Here is a 17,500-nt window from a genome sequence, read left to right as displayed (position 1 = left end):
TTGTTTCTTTTGTACCTTTATTGCAAAAGAACCCTGGCTGTACACTTCCAGCCCTTTATGTCTGATAAGCCGTTGATTATCCTTTCAGTTTTTAAGTAAAACAATTCCGAAGACATCCAGGAATATTCTGGCTGGAAATAGTTTTTGATTTATAAAACTATCAATATCCTCACTGTATTATCTTATCATGAGTGAGGTTTTTTCTAACTTATGAATAATATTCCTCTGACAGCATCACATATATATATATATATATGTGTATATATTGTCACTGCATTTATTTATTTGCTTTTGTTTCTGACTTGCTTGGCCCTGATTCAAAGATGTTCCATCCGTGGCAACCCCATTTCTTATTCCAGACATAGCATATCTAGGACTAAATTGTAACATGTACCATTTTTTAAGAAAGCAAGATATGATTTGAGGGAGATATGACGGACAATTGTTTTGGGTTTACAGGTCCAGTTTGTAACTCCATTGTATGTAGATAAATGTAATGATGGATAATTGCAAAAAACAAGAGAATAAAACAAAAATATATAAAATAGACAAAAAAACATGGTTGGTGATATGAATGAAGAAAAAATTATGAATAAGCAACAACAACAATAAAAATACTATGCCATTGTATTTTTTTTGTTTTAAAAAACATTGAGAAGCAACTACTATAGCTGAAAAATTAACAAGTATACTTGTTATATATATGTATGTGTATGTGAATGCATATATGTGTGTGTATATATATATATATATATATATATATATATAATATATATATATAAATGTGTAACTATAAAGTAAAGCGGAAATGAAAACAACAATAATTATTAACAACAATAATAGCATTGATAAGTGACTACTACAACTACTATTGCTCAGAAACGAACGAAGAGTAAAAAAAAATAATAATAATAATCGTCTGAACAAAGGAGAGCGTTCTGAAATGCCAAAAAAAGCCAAGAGTTAAATTGGAACCTGTGTGACAAGTTCATTGCAAGGTCCATCATCACAAGCTTATCAAAGCAGCGACAGCCAGAAGAGAAAAAATTGTAAATGAACAAATGGATGTATATTGAATGAAGGAATTGATTGATTAATTAACATTAATTATTAAATAATACACTACTGTAAGTGTGTAAGTGTGTTGAATGAATCTACTTTATATATAATATATATTATATATTCATGCAAGAAACTCTTTGAATAAGCTTATATATATATATACATATTTTTATTAACATGATATATATATATATTTTTCTTGCAGTTTAACAATAACAATAATAATAATAATATTAATTAATATTATTGATGTTATTAATTATGACTATCATAATTAAAACAATAACAATATTAATAATAATTATTATTCTTTCTCTTTTGTGTTTCGTACCTTTAGTTTTGTCAATTACCTCAGTGAGAAGATGACGCGCTTGCTCGCATAATTCCAGGCTAAAGGGAAGAATGTTAGTGAAGAATGCTATGTCAGATAAAATATCTTTTAATTGGCCCCAGTTCATGACTGGTTTTATATTCATCAACCCAGGAATGATAAGAATTCAAAATCCAATAATAACCAGTAGGATTTGAATTCTGACTGTAATTATATTAATAATTAATATTTTGTGCTATAGGAATAAGGCCATGAGTGTTTGGTGACAAAAGGAATGAAATCAAAAACATTCCCCAAATATTTTGAAATCCAATTGGAGACACACACACAAAAAGAAGAAAATTAATTTAAATGGGAGAAGACCCTAATATGAATAGCAACTACAACATGAGCAATAGCAAAAACATTCCATGATTTACTAACAATGTGGAATAAAATGAACTTCACAGCTTGAGATGTTTCCAAGACAAAGGTTTGTTACAAAGGTCAGTACCTCCTTGCTTGAAAGAGGATTTTCCATATGACCTCAGAAGATGAGTTAGAGGAGGCTCTGACTGATGGAATAAAGTACTTGGAAGCATGTACCTGGTTTTTATGACCAAGGATAAGGTAAGAAGACAGATAGACCTGGTGCATGACATGGCTACTCACAGGCTAATGCCATTGTAGAGTTCAAGGGGCACTAGGATTAAAGATGATGGTATGAGTGTTAACCCTTGGTGACCAGCTCAGCCTTTTTGTATAGTATATATCATTGGAGTTCAATGAGGTCAGACTATGCATTTCAGATGGTAGCAGAATGAAGAGATTTGGAAGCAGCTATTTTTAGGGCAAGTTATCGCAAAGCATAGAAAAAGGACTTCACTTATTGATTTGCTCATCTTGTAGCTGTTTGCTTGCAGTGAGATAAAACACATTGCCTCATTGCTTGGTGACTAACTGTAGTAAATGGGTGAAACAATGAGAATAAACTAAAAAAAAATATCCATGCCCAGCACACACAAAAATTGCAGTGATGTCAGAAAAGGGACCCCAAACCAGAGTGCAAGTCCAGCCTATTTTTACCCTGATATTTAGTGATTTAGTGTGCAAAGGTTTTGTAGTTTAAGCAATAGGAAATAACATAGGAAATAAATTGAGATTTGAATCTCACAGGTAACCATCAGCGTATTATTTTTTTACATCTATGGTTTATTTTTTAACTCAGTGTTTTATGTTTTTATGACCAAGGATAAGGCAAGAAGATAGATAGACCTGGTGCATGACATGGCTACTCACAGGCTAATGCCATTGTAGAGTTCAAGGGGAACTAGGATTGTGAATATAAATGATGTTGATCAGCTCTAGCTGTATCTACTTCGAGATTCATCATTAAAATGAATTACTCCACATTTTCTTGAAGCTTTTACATTTCATAATGGGAGCAGACTTACTTTCTTGCTTGTAAGAATAAAGTATTTAATTTTAAGGAGGAGAAGCCAAAGTCTATTTTGTAACTAGCTGCTATGTCTGTCATGGCCTTTGGCCATTTTTTCTATCTGAAAGCATTTTTGAATCCAATATGTTGCATTATTTATAGCCGCCTCCATTTTAAGATTCAACATTAAAATGATTTATGATTTCCTTAACCTCCTTCTATAAACCTTGGAAGTTAACTTACTGGTTGCTTGTAGATAAGGTTTTGTTGTTTAAATAACAGAAAGACCCCAGGAAAACCTCTGAATATCAGTTTAACTTAACTTAAATTTAGGGAGCAAGAGTTTTGTAGTTTAAACAAAGGAATAAAAAGAAGTCCTAAACCCTGAATACAAATTTGGTCTTATTTACCTTTTCAATATTCAGTATCTGAAAGGATTCAGCTGATTAAAACAGTCCCTAGTTTTTTAAATGGGGCTTATTTTATTGCTTCACTTCACAAAGGACGAGAAGCAAGTTTGAACTTGCAGTGTTGGGATAGGAATTTTTAGAAATATAAACTAATTTAATCATAGTAGCAATAACTGTTTCTAATTTGGGCAAAAGACTAGCAATTTTTAGGGAAAGGCTGCTAGTTGATTAAACTGAACCCAGTATTTGACTGGTACTTTATTTTATTGACCTTTGGACGAATGAAAAGCAAAATTGACCTTAGAGGGATTTGTGCACAGCATCCAAATAACTGGTACAAATATCTACATGGCCTTATTTCCTAATATTCAATGATTCTACCAATAATAATAATAATAATAATAATAATAATATAATAATAATAATAATAATAATAATACCTAATATATGCACAAAGCCATGAGGTCAACTATTGCCTCTCTGTCCCCTCCACTCTAAATGTCCTATACATTTCCACTCACCAAAAAAAAAAAGGGGGTGGGATCAGAAAAAGGGTAAATGACCATCCCAAGTGTGTATGCATGTGACAGAAGAAGAAGCATAAAACCTGTGCAAATTGTTAGTTTGGTGGTGTGAAACAGAATCCAGAGTAACACGGTGTTTGTGACACAATGTGACAGGCTGTTTGTGACACAGTGTGACAGTGTGTCACAGTTTCTACTATTTTGCTATTTTTTTTTGTGTTGTTGCTATTTTGACTACATTTACCTTTTTTCATTGTGAGACAGAACTGGCACGGACTTGTATGGAAGTTGTTGTCTGCCGGAAAGAGGTTCATAGATATAGCCACACATATTGACTCACATAGACACATATACAGACATCCACGCACATACAAATACATGCATACAAATATATACACAAACGTGAGGGGTTACTGAAAAGTTCCTGGCTTTCGGTAAAAGAAAATACCGGAGGATCGGTTAATTATGATTTTATTCAACATATTCCCTTCTTAGATTCACACACTTATTGCAGTGGTTCCTTAAATTTTCTAAGCTGTGTAAAAGAACCTGGAAGATTGAGCCTCCAACCAGGTCTTTTGCAACACCCTTAAAGTCACGAACTTTTCAGCACTCCCTTGTATAAGTATAAAAATATATATACATATGCATGTTTGTATGAAAAAATGTATATGTATATATGTGTGTATATACATGTATGCATATATGTATGTATGTATGTGTATATATATATATATATATATATACACACGCATACATATAGACATACTCGTGTAGAAGAATTGTATGAAATCAAATGAGAGGAAAAAGTAAAGGAAAAGAATATGTAGGTATGGATCCAGTGAATGATGATAAACACAAATGATAATATTGGTGATAATGATGATGATGATGATTTCTAATACCGGCTTATTCCAAAGGCCCAGTTTTCAGTGAAGAATTGTTTGTAAGTGGTTATATGATATATAACACAGAAAATAATAATAAGAAGAAGAAAAAAAGAAATAATAATAATAATAATAAAATAATAATTATTATAATTATAATTATAATAAAATAATAATAATGTTATGATTATACTTATTAACTCTGAATACTTCTTTGGATGCTTTCCATGAAATATTCTGGTTCATTGTGAACAGTTTCCATAGCAATAAACAAGTTGTTAAGATTTTACGTTTTTACTCTTAAATTTCCAAGAGAATTGAGTTTATAGTAGATTTCTTAAACTATGAATAATAAAAGCAATAAAAAGTGGTGATATTATTAATAAATGATAATTAGAACTTCAAAAGAAACTAGATGAAAAGACGGAGATGAAAACCTACCAAAGGACTAGCGCGGGCGGCAGATACGGAGCTACGGTTCTTAGCACGGAGTTTCTGCACAGCGCTTTCTGCTTGGTCAGCACGTTCTTCAGCATCTTCAAGCTCTTGTTGAACTTTGCGGAACTTGGCGAGGTTAACGGCAGCGATCTCCTCCTGCGGAAAATAGTTGCAAGTGGAAAATGGTTAAAGAATGTCAGGCTGTATTTTTTCAGCAACAAATAGATGAAAAATTTCTTTAAATGGGCAATCTTACTAATTGGTTTCACATTAGGGGTTCAATAGAGTGTTAGATAACAGTCTGATTATGTAACCCTGTACTCTTCAGAGATCTGTTGCACTCCTAATGTAGAACCAATCAATATATGTATGTATGTAATGTATGTATGTATGTATGTATTTATGTGTGTATCTGCACATTTATGTGTATACTAATATATCATGTAAATGTATGTGTGTATGTGTGTGTGTGTATACATGAATATGTGAATATATATATATTTAAGAGAGAGGGAAAATGTGAAAGATAGCTAGCCAGATATATAGATGCATACATATATATATACATATATAAACAGACCCCAAATACTTACAGCCTCTTCAACCTGTCTCTTGTAGGTCTTGATCTTGTTCTGGAGTTTGTCTACGAGTTCCTGCATGCGTTCATGGTTCTTCCTGTCTTCATCTTGCTGGAAGGATAATTCCTTGACGCGGCGGTCAACCTTGCGCATAGATTTCTGGGTCTCGGCGTGGCGGCGCTGTTCACTGTCAAGCTCAGATTCCAATTCACGAACCTGTTTGTTGAGGACGAAAAATTTTGAATGTTTAATTAGTTAATGAGTTAAACGAGATGATTGAATAAATGAGATGGTTTTGACAATAGGTTGGTTTTTATGATTTTGGTCTAAAAATTAATTGTTTATTTAACTGGTAGAACTAGTGGAATTGGTTGTGGGAAGGTAGTGCTTATGACCCTTTACAGGGCCTTCTGACTAGTAACAATAAGGGATGAAGGTATTCTCAAAATGAAGACCTGACCCTGAAGCTTGCAACAGAGTGGACTCTGCTACAGGGATCCAAAGTGTTTATTGGTAGTGTTGAACTAGGCAATATATTAAGTCTAACATCCATGTAGGCTAGGCTGGGATTTGAACTCAGAACAAATACAAGGTATCCTATCTGATACTCTCTCAGTGCTGTCCATTTTCTGCTCTTGACTGGCACTTTTTTTTATTGACTCCAAAAGGAGGAAAAACAAAACTGACCTCAATGGGATTTTGGCTTTGAATGTGAAGAGCCAGAACAACTACCACAAGGTATTTTGATCCAATTTGTTAATGATGCTGCCATTTCACTGGTGTGGAAGCACAAATCCATCATTATATTGGGAGTAGTGCATTAATTAAAACAAAGAAGCTAAAGAAATTAACAGAGGAAGAAGTAAAATATTTACCCGGCTTTCGAGTTTCTGGATCATCTTCTTGCCTCCCTTGAGGGCAGCGGCTTCAGATTCATCCAGGCGGACCTGCAATTCCTTGACTTGAGATTCTAAGCTCTTGCGGACCTTCTCGACGGAAAGAGCATGGTCTTGTTCTTGTCTGAGTTCATCGGCAAGACGGGTAGCATCAGCCATGGCGTGTTTGGCACGCTCATCGGCACTCTTGAGTTCATGGTTGAGTTCATCAAGGTCAGTCTGCATGGCAGTGATGTCACCTTCCAGTTTCCTCTTCTGGCTGTTGGATGTGGAGAGCTGAGCCTGGAGTTCATTGACACGGTCGCTGGCATCGGCCAATTCATTTTCAGCAGCTTTGCGAGCACGTTCAGCCTAAAGTGTCAGTCAATGGTATTGAGGATTGGGAAATTTGTGGGAAGAGAGGGGAAAAGAGAAAGAGAAAAATATTAGTTAAGGAATTAACAAAGGATACTTAATGATAATAATAGTAATAATAATAATAATAATAATAATAATAATAATAATAATAATAATGATAATAATAATTAGATCTAATGTAGGCACAAGGCTAGTAATTTTGAGGTTAGGGATTTAATTGATTGCATAGGTCCCAGAACCTTTTAAGTACTCCATTATATCAACCCCAGAAGGAGGAATAGTAAAGTTACTCTTCTATTTTAATTCCATTTACATCTAGGATATTAATTAGGTAAATTAATTCCAACCCAGTATTTGACTGATATTTTATTTTACCAACTCTGGAAGGACTAGAAGCAAAAATGATCTTGAAAGAGTCAGTTTTGTTTTTTGCTTACCTGTTCCAAGATAGTCCTGAGTTCTTCAAGTTCACCATTGATAGCAGCGCACCTCCTCTCTGCCATTTGGAAATGTTCTTTAGCTTCATCACGAAGACGCTGTTCTTCTTCAACTTGAGATTGTAATTCCTATGGAGAAATAAGCATTGAATGAGAGACAGACAGAAATAATGAGAGAGAGAGAGAGAGAGAGAGAGAGAGAGAGAGAGAGAGAGAGAGAGAGAATGAAACTGGTTACACAAATGTAATTGCATACATACCCTGATTTGTGCTTGGTATTTCTTGAGGTTCTTCTCGAGTTCAGCTTTGCCTCTGTTGGAGCCATCAAGAGCGATTTCGAGTTCATTGATGTCTTGTTCCAATTTCTTCTTAATGCGCATGGCCTCAGCTTTGCCTTTGGATTCAGCTTCAAGACTGGCCTGCATGGATTCCATAGCACGTTGGTGGTTACGTCTGAGAACGAAAGTGAAAGTGAAAGTTAAGTTTAAAGATCAGTGTTTCCTTTAGATGTTAATGTACAAAATTAGGAAATGCTAGGAATGATATATTGTAATGATACTAATGAGTATGTGTTGTAATCTAGAAGTAGCTATAACCGTTTTTATTTCTGTTATCATTGTTTTCCAGCAGGTCAGCCCAAACTGGATGGACCCCCTATGTCAGAAAACATTCGAGTTCTAATCACCTTGTCGTTTTTACATGAATGTTTTGATAATAATAATAATAATGATAATAATAATAATAATAATAATAATGGTTTCTGATTTTGGCTTAAGGTCAACAACTTTGAAGGGAAGGAGTTAGCAGATACCATTAGCCCAAATACTTGGCTGGTATTTTATTTCATTGATACTGGAACAATGAAAAGCACAGTTGATCATTGCATGATATGAACTCAGAATGCAGAGTTAGAAGAAGTATTGTAAGATATTTTGTTTTAATAATTCTGCTAAATCCATTACTCTTAAATATTGGAACTAACATCACCATCAATAGGACCAGATCTCCATTTGGCTAAATATATTGTCCTTAGGTGGCAAGGCTGAACATTCTGTCCTATTTAAAATCACAACTAGGTGTCTTGTTAAGGCATGTGGCAGAGTGGTTAAGCTTTTGACCCAAGGCCAGAAATTTGTGAGGAAGTGGATGAGTTGATGCTTTATTTAAATGTTCACTTCAGTGGTGTTTGAACTCAGAAACCACTGAGCCAGAATGGTTATTACTGCTCACCTTGTGTTATCGAATTCCTCTTCTTTCTCTTGCAATCTTCTGTCAATTTCCTGGCGGATTTGAGAGATTTCAAGAGTAGAACGCATGACCTTGGCTTCCTCTTGTTCGAGTGCAGCTTCAGCCTCTTCAAGTGCAGCTTGGAGTTCTTCCTTCTCAAGGGCAAGACGTTTGCGGGCCTTTTCAATCTCATGGGTGTTGCGGCCACCCTCACCAAGTTGGTCAGTCAAATCGTGGATCTCGTCTGGATAGGAATAATAATAATAATAATAATAATAATGATAATAATAATCATAATAATGATAATAATAATTATTGCTTTAGGCACCAGGCCAGTGGTTTTAAGGGAAAGGCTTTATTCAGTACCATTGACCCCGGTATTTCATTGGTACTATATTTTATTGATACCAGAAGGATGAAATGTAAAGTTGACTTTGGCAGGATTTGAGAGCCAGAATAAATAAATAAATAAATAAATAAATAAATAAATTAATTAATTAATAGTGTATGGCTCTAACAATTCTGCATATCCTTTGATTTGTTGCATCGGTACAAAGCCAAAGATTTTTTTTTGTGGGGAGGAACAGTTGAATTTATCAACCTTCCAGTACTTTAGGTAAAAACAAACATTCAGGACATTCAATCAAGACAGACAGACAGACTTACCAGCGAGATTCTTGTTCTCCCTCCTCAAAGACTCCACTGTGTCGCCAACCTCTTCACATTGTGCTCTCACGCGGAATAACTCTGCAGAATAGCCACGGGCTTCCTTCTGTGCGTTCTCCAATTCAGCCTGGAGGTCGTTGCATTTGTGTTGCCATTCACCCATGGTCTTATCGAATCCACGTTGTTTCTTCTCAAGATTGTTAGCATGGGCGGTGGACTGTGTGTTGGTAAGAGAGAGAGAGAGAAAGAGGAAAATGGTATTAGCTTGAGGTATGGGAAAGATATACATGTGTGTAAATGTGTGTTAATGCATATGTATGTATGTATGTATGTATGTATGTATCTATTTATCTATCTATCTATCTATCTATCTATCTATCTATCTATATATATATATATATATATATATATATATATATATATATATATATATATATATTTCTTATACATGAATATTGTTGATAAGTGCAAAGTTTCGCCCTGCTAAGCCATCATTGGACTGTTCACAGCTGAACATAAAAAACAAGTATTAATATATATATATATATATATATATATATTCCCTAATATTTTATTATATATATATATATATGGTTAGTCCACATTGTTCTGTAAGAAACATAGGGTAGTTCCTAGCTTCTCTGGCATATATATTTCTTCCTGAATGAGACGCTGGTCTGTTGCAGTGTTACTCATTTTTGCCAGCTGAGTGGACTGGAGCAACATGAAATGAAATGTCTTGCTCAAGAACACAATGCATCACCTGGTCAAGGAATTGAAATCACAATCTTACAATCATGAGTTCAACACTCTAACCACTAAGATATGCACCTCCACATATATAGTAATCCATACATATATGTGTGCATCTCTGTGTGTGTGTATTACCGCATTCATCTGCACAAATGTATGAGTGTGTGTGTCTTGTGTGTGTGCGTATATGTGTTTATATTTACTCACCCTTTCAACATCAATCATCATATCTTCAAGTTCTCCCTGCAAACGAGATTTGGCCTTCTCCAATCCAGCAGATTTGCTCTGCAAGGCATCAACTAGTTGTTCAGCTTCGCTCAATTTGGCCTGGAGTTTGCGTCTGGACAAACAAAAGGTGAATAAATGTTTAAGTCATCAAGGTTCAACAAAGTTCAGCAAATATCAGATCAGAACTATCAACAGAGAAAGACAGACAGACAGCGAAACAGACACACATATACACTCACATGCAATATATACAGTATGGCTGAGTGATTATAAAGTTTCACAAGCATGAGGTCTTGGGTTCAATCTGATCTTGTGGAATCTTGGGAGAATGCCACTTTCTAAAACCTTGTGTTGACCCATACTTTGGGAATGAACCTGAATAGATGAAAACTATATGGAGGTTCCTTGGGTTGATAATTGCAGCCATAATTCAAAAGGTACAACTTTGTCTTAACCACACCCATGCTGATTCTACATAAGAAGGATACTTGTGTGTGTCTGTGAAATACTCATCCACTTGCTTGTTAATTCAGAGGGAATTAATCAATATGTATGTAAACGCTTTTCACACTGAAATGGCTCTGAGGAAGCTATAAAGTGTTGCTTTAGCACTCAGCTCTAAGCACAATGCTTCTTATGGTAGAAACAGTCGTGAACTAATGAAAGTAATTACGTAACACCTGTTCTTTTGTCAATCATTAATTTACACACACAAACATCATCGTCATCATCATCATCGTCATCATCATCATCGTCATCATCGTTTAACGACCGTTTTTCCATGCTAGTATGTAAATTAATGAACCACGAAGACAAACTCACAGACACACACATCTACTGACTGCCACAAACAGGAGTATTCTCAGTATGGTACTCACTTAGCATCCTCAAGTTCATCAGTGCGGGCAGTACCCTCACTCTCGAACTTGGACCTCCATTGTTGTACTTCAGCATTAGCACGGGACAGGGCTCTCTGAAGATCAGATTTGGATTCTTGTTCTTCTTCAAGGGTTTCACGGATACCATCGATGTCAGCGTTGAGGTTTCGGACTTCAGCTTGCAATTTGGCACGGAGCTAGAGATGATGGGAAGAAAGGAAAGTGAGAGGGAGAGTGTATATGAGAGGAGGAGTGAAGGAGTGAGAGGCAGAGAAGGCAATTAGAGGAAGAAAGATGGGGAGGATGAGAAGAGGGAATCATTTTTGGTTATGGATGAATATATTTATGTTCGTGTGTGTGTGTATTGTATATATATATAAATGTATGTATGTATGTATGTATGTATATATATATATATATATATAATATATATATATATATATATATATATGTATGTATGTATGTATGTATGTGTGTGTTTGTGTGTGCATGTAATGATGATGATCATCATATATATATATATATTATATATATATATATATATATATATGTATATATATATATCCGATTTTCTGAGTACCTCATTTCTTCTAATATATATAATATATATATATATATATATATATACATTCATATAAATGCATTTTATATATATCTATATATATATATATAGATTTTATGTATGTATATATATATGCATGTGTGTATATGTGCATATATAAGTGTGTGTGTGTATGAGTGAATATATATGTATATGCGTGTGAGAGTGTATGTATGTATATATGTATATGGTGCATATATGTATATATATATATACACACACATACATATGCTAGAGTGGGCATTGGGAAGCTTGTGTGGTTGCCTTTATTAACACATTTGTCCATTATACTTACTCTTCCTTCATCTTCACCACTACGTTTGGCTTCTTCAAGCTGGTGATTGAGGTTGTTCTTCAACTTTGTCAATTGACCAACGTTGTGTTCAGCCTCTTCCAGTTGCCTGGTCAGATCAGCGCTCTCTCCTTGCAGCCTGGACTTCTGCGACGTGAGTTCGCTTACGCTGCGGGCTTGTTCATCAATCTTGGCGTTGAGTTCAGAAAGCTGGGCTTCCATTTGTTTGCTCATCTTGTCGGAACATCCCTACAACAGCAACAACAACATCAATAATAACAACATCGTCAGTACTATCATCCTTACACTCATCATCATCAGCAACACTAACATCAACATCAATAGGACCAGATCTACATTCGGCTAAATATCTTGTCCTTTGTTGGCAAGGCTGAACACTCTGTCCTGTTCAACACCTCAACTAGGTACTTTGTTAAGGCATGTGGCAGAGTGGTTATGCTTTGGAGTTTAGAGCAGTACAGCAGAGGGTTCGATTTCCAAGTTCGAACAGCATGTTGTGCTTTTGGGCAATTCACTTCCTTTAACATTACTCCAGCCTATTCACACAACAATAAAAAGAACATCTAATACTGAGCCTTGCATTTAAAAAAATCCCCTAAAATCTTGCAAATGAAAGGGGCAAATGGTCCTTGATAGCAACAGTACATGTGATGATGATGATGATCTAATATTTAGGCACCTATAAGCTTAGATTGGTAGGCCCTTATATGGAGCCCTGTTTAATACCAAGGTCTAGTGCTTGAGTGTCAAGCATTCAGGTTTCATTTCCTGTTCATGTAATCCAGAGTTTTGAGTAGTTACCCAACTTTTAATTACTGAACATCCCAAACATTTGGATACATTCTACATCCCACAACTTTTAAAATTTTATACCTTTATTTCCTCCAGATATTAGCTGTAATTAGATTTAAATAAATCAGTCGTTGTTCCCTTCATGACTCTTGACATCCCTCTAGAGAGATGGTATAGACCCTCTCAGCAACCATTGCTGTAGTCAATGACCAATAGATTTTCAGACAAATGAAATCACTTTTATGTGAAAATTGCCAGAAGCAACTGAGAAAACGAACCCTTATGTCTGGTTCAAGAGAGATGAGCAGTGGTGTGCATCCAATAGAGTGAGGGATTTTTGTTTAATAAGATCATGGGTTGAGGTTGATAAAAATCTACCCAGGGTCACAATATCTGCTTCATTAGTGACCCAATGTTGTCATTGTCACTTGTTTTACAGAGAGAAACAAATTGAAATATATAAACAGGCCATGATAACAGAAATAAACAAACAAGCAATTTCATGCAATATTAATCCATGGCCACTTGGTGGCTAAAAGGCAAAACATTTGACGGCTTTTGTTAATACATGCAATTTAAAGAATAGAAGAAAAGAAAAAGAATAATAATAAACGAAAAGAACTGTTTAAATTAAATAGTTCTATTTGTGGTGTATATTATATTATAGTAGCCATTTTGCTTTCATTAGTGTCATGAATGCATCTATGTATATATATTTGTATGACTATGAATACATACTCATGCATGAACACACACACACACACTCACACTCATACATACACACTGTGTATCTCTGAATTTCATGCCTAATTAACTAATTAAGTAAGCAGTCATTTGACAATATGTATTGAATATCTGTTAAGATTACTTTAATTTTAGCAGTGACAGCAAAAGTATATTCTCAGATGATTGCTAAATAAACCATTTTTATTTCAAAAATTAGGAATGAAACACAGAATTGCAGCATCTGTGCTATAAAGGACAGTATGACCTTTATATAAATTCACTCTCCAAGTGTAATGAGTCTTAATTTTGCTTGTATAATATATATATATATATATATATATATATATTGGTAAAAACGGTAAGATAACAAAAGAAAGAAAGAGACCTCAATATTATGTAATATTATCAGATGGCCAGATAACTGAAGAGATGGTGTTGTGGATTTTCACCTCGGCATCCGAAACTCAGAGTTTTATCGTGGCTATTGAATAACTGTCACATATGTAGGTATGTATGTATATATAAAACCTATATATGTATTGTTAAACACAGAAAGCTTTGAAATATTTGCAACAAAGCATTAATACATTTATTTTATATGTGTGTGTAAGTACGCAAGTAGGTCTGTCTGTGTGTTTGTGTGTACATATGCACGCATTTATTCGTGAGCTGCGCAAATGAGGATTTATTTTTCTGTATGGTCGCCATTTCTCATATTCTTTTTTTTGCTTTTTGCTTTTTCTATTTAATGAACAGTGAAGCTTTTTGTGTGATTCATTAACAACAACAACAGTGGCAGTGGTGGTAAAACTTGTAGCGTTGGCAGTGCATTGGACGAACGGAACACAAAAAACCCTTGGAACCACTGCATTAAACAGTTGTGGGTTTTAACAAAGGGCTCATTGGAAGCCGCAAAGCCAACAAAGATGTCAAGTAGAATCCTAATAATATTAATAATAATAATAATAATAATAATAATAATATTAGCATAAACAGGAAACAAAATGGTGGACACTCAGTTTACCATCATTTTTTCACGCTGTCTCATATCAATTATGATTTCTTCGTGTTGTTCTTTCAGATCTTGTTTTTCTTTTTCTAGTCTGGAGAAGTAATGTAGAGGATGCTGCATGCAGTTAGCATTTGTCTTTTTACTTTTAATATTAATATTTTTTTGCTATATATATATATATATACATATATATATATATAATTATATATATATATAATATATATGTATATGTATATATTTTCAGTCGTTTTCTTCTCTCAAGAATCCACAGCAAAAAGGAAAATTAAAAGAAAAGGATGGAGGTGAAAAGAGAAAAGGTTTTTGTTGGAAGGAAATTGAAAGGAAGAAGGTAAGGGCAGAAGGAAAAAAAGAGAAAAACTGGAATGAGCAAATGCAAGTATTTTCTTCTGTTTTCCCCTGTTTGCACACACAAAAAAAAACCCAAACAAAAAAAAAAGGGGAAGGAAAGAAAATGATTAATTCTTAGACTAATACTATAACAACTACTACTACTACTTCTACTAATACAAATTAGAAGGGTTAAAAGGAAGATGGTGATTATGAACAATCAGAAAATTGGTAGACTGGTTGTAGTATAGAGGGAGAAAGGGAAAAAGAAGAGAAAGAAGGAGAGTAAAGTGAGAAGACATGAGGGTAAAGGATCTCTTTCACTCTCTGTATATAAACATATATGTATCTATATGTATACATATATGTGTATATAAATGTATGTTTATGTATATATATATATATATATATATATATATATGTATGTATATAAACTATATAAACAGTGAGAGAGGTGGAGTATGGAAATCAGTAAAGAAAAAGAGAAGGAAATAGAAAAGAGAGGAAAAAGAAGGAGTAAAGAAAGAAAAGAAGGAAAAAGGAATGAAAAGTGGGAAGGAAGAGAAAGATAAGAAATGGCAGGAAAATGAAGGAAAGGAAAGAAAAAAATAAAGAGGAAGAAAAGGAGGTATGGAAGGAAGAAGGGAAGAAAGAAAAGGGGAAGAAGAAAAAAGAAAGGAAGAATCACAGCAAGACAACATCATAATCATCATAATTATTATTATTATTATTATTTTTTATCATCATCATGGTCATAATGATGATGAAGATCATCATCATCATCATCATCATCATCAGCAGCATCATATCACAGCACACAGCATGTCACAAGCTGTAAGAAAAGTAGGAAGGAAGGAATAAAAAAAAAGAGGGGGGAAGGGGAATATTATGAGTCAGGGGGTGAAAAGTGAGTGGGTTTTCGAAAAAGTAATATATTAAAAAAAAAAGGAAAATGGGGGTTTCTGGGAATATATTTATTGAGAAAGGGTTAAAAGTTATCAGAAGTAGTAGTAAAAGGAAGGTTGGCAAAGTTGTGTTGTGGCTATAATTAATTACCCGGTTTTTGCCAACATGCTCAAGTTGACCCTGGAGGTCATCAACCTCACCACGAAGCTGTGATTTCTCCTTTTCAAGGCTGAAATGAAGCGGCGATTAAATGTTTTACAAATCAGGAGTTGAAATTGTGTTGTTCGGTGGTGGTGGGGAGTTGATAGGGGACAGAAGAAAGGTCTGAGTGACACAAGGGAGGAGTGAGAAAGATGAATTGAGTTCACTTGAGAGAGGGCTGAAGTGAGGTGTTTATGTGTATGATGTGTGTGTGTGTGTGTGTATTATATATATATATATATATATGTTTATATATATATATATATATATATATATATATAATATATATATATATATATATGATATATATATGTATATATTATATATATATATATATTATATATATATATATATATATATATATATATATATCTATATATATATATATATATATATATACACATGCACATATAGAGGATAATGTGTGGAAAAGGTGAAAAGGAATGAAAAAGTATGGAGACAGTCAAAACAAAACAAAACACAAATGACCAAAAATATATATATAAAACCCAAACAAACAAGTTTCTGACTTTGGTCTTACTGAGGACAAAGCCCTAATCTTGTGATATGACCACTCCCCCTCATTAAATTGGCTGAGTGGGTTCAAATTCAGTGCTAGCCCCTCATGATTTTAGAAAACCAATGACATTGGTTTGTTCAAGTCCTTTTTAGATATCTCAGTCATAAGAGGAATATGTCTGTTCCTTATTCTAAATTCTTTTTTCTTTTTATTTCAGGGACTTGAAGGACAAGTGGGGGCAGAATGAGAAGACAGAACCCACAAGTCATGGCTTGCTAAAGTAAGGAGAAGAGTATCTTGATATTTAATTCCCATCAGATTAAATGACTAAGGTGTCAAGTGGTTGTGGTAATAGGGGATCAATTGATTGATTAAGAGCAGTGTACTAGCAGGATCATTACCATGCAAGGCTAAATGCTTCCTGACATTTCGTCTGTGTTTGCAGTCTGAGTTGAAATTCTGCTGAAGTCACTTTTGGCTCTCATCCTTTTGGAGTCAATAAAATAAGTACCAGTTGAGCACTGGATCGATGTAATCGACTTAGCCCCTTCTCCAAAATTACTGGCATTGTACCAAAATTTGAAACCAATATATTAATTAATTAAATCTACAATTACCTAAGAATTTGAATGCTTGCTACCAATAGTAGTGAAGACACAGAACAAAGAACAGTTGATGTAGAGTTGATGAGAGACAAAAGATAAAACCTAAACAAGTAAATTCAGAAAAGCAACAATGACAGACACTCACCGGCTCTTAACCTTCTGGAGTTGGTCAATTTGATCAGAAAGCTCATTGGTTGCCTCAGTGTTCTTCTTGCGGAGTGTGGCGATTTGGGCTTCATGTTGCATGGTTCCTTCTTCAAGATCACGACGCAAGCGCAGGAGCTCTTGTTCGCGTTTCTTGTTGAGTTCCATCTGCAGAGTGGAAAAAAGGTGAGTTAAGAATATGTATGTGAGTGAGTGAATGTGAAAGTGTAAGTTTGATCATTG

At 34.4% G+C, this 17,500-nt stretch overlaps 1 protein-coding gene across 1 annotated transcript in view; it reads right to left on the bottom strand.

Annotated features, from left to right (window-relative positions):
- LOC115225111 (myosin heavy chain, striated muscle) overlaps nucleotides 1-17,500 on the bottom strand; it is a gene marked incomplete at its 5' end in the record, with an annotated part of 84,610 nt that overhangs the window by 5,240 nt on the left and 61,870 nt on the right. The window contains 12 exons of the mRNA XM_029796042.2: nucleotides 5,073-5,225; nucleotides 5,663-5,863; nucleotides 6,523-6,894; nucleotides 7,338-7,466; nucleotides 7,598-7,790; nucleotides 8,568-8,808; nucleotides 9,231-9,447; nucleotides 10,191-10,323; nucleotides 11,090-11,286; nucleotides 11,986-12,231; nucleotides 15,938-16,016; nucleotides 17,259-17,425. Coding sequence (XP_029651902.2) covers nucleotides 5,073-5,225; nucleotides 5,663-5,863; nucleotides 6,523-6,894; nucleotides 7,338-7,466; nucleotides 7,598-7,790; nucleotides 8,568-8,808; nucleotides 9,231-9,447; nucleotides 10,191-10,323; nucleotides 11,090-11,286; nucleotides 11,986-12,231; nucleotides 15,938-16,016; nucleotides 17,259-17,425 — 2,328 coding nt within the window. The remainder of the gene's footprint in view (nucleotides 1-5,072; nucleotides 5,226-5,662; nucleotides 5,864-6,522; nucleotides 6,895-7,337; nucleotides 7,467-7,597; nucleotides 7,791-8,567; nucleotides 8,809-9,230; nucleotides 9,448-10,190; nucleotides 10,324-11,089; nucleotides 11,287-11,985; nucleotides 12,232-15,937; nucleotides 16,017-17,258; nucleotides 17,426-17,500) is intronic.

The sequence above is a fragment of the Octopus sinensis genome, linkage group LG27 (genome assembly GCF_006345805.1).
Source record: "Octopus sinensis linkage group LG27, ASM634580v1, whole genome shotgun sequence".
NCBI lineage: Eukaryota > Metazoa > Mollusca > Cephalopoda > Octopoda > Octopodidae > Octopus > Octopus sinensis.
The sequence above is the reverse complement of the archived record's forward strand: the minus strand, read 5'-3'. Positions and strand labels throughout refer to the sequence as shown.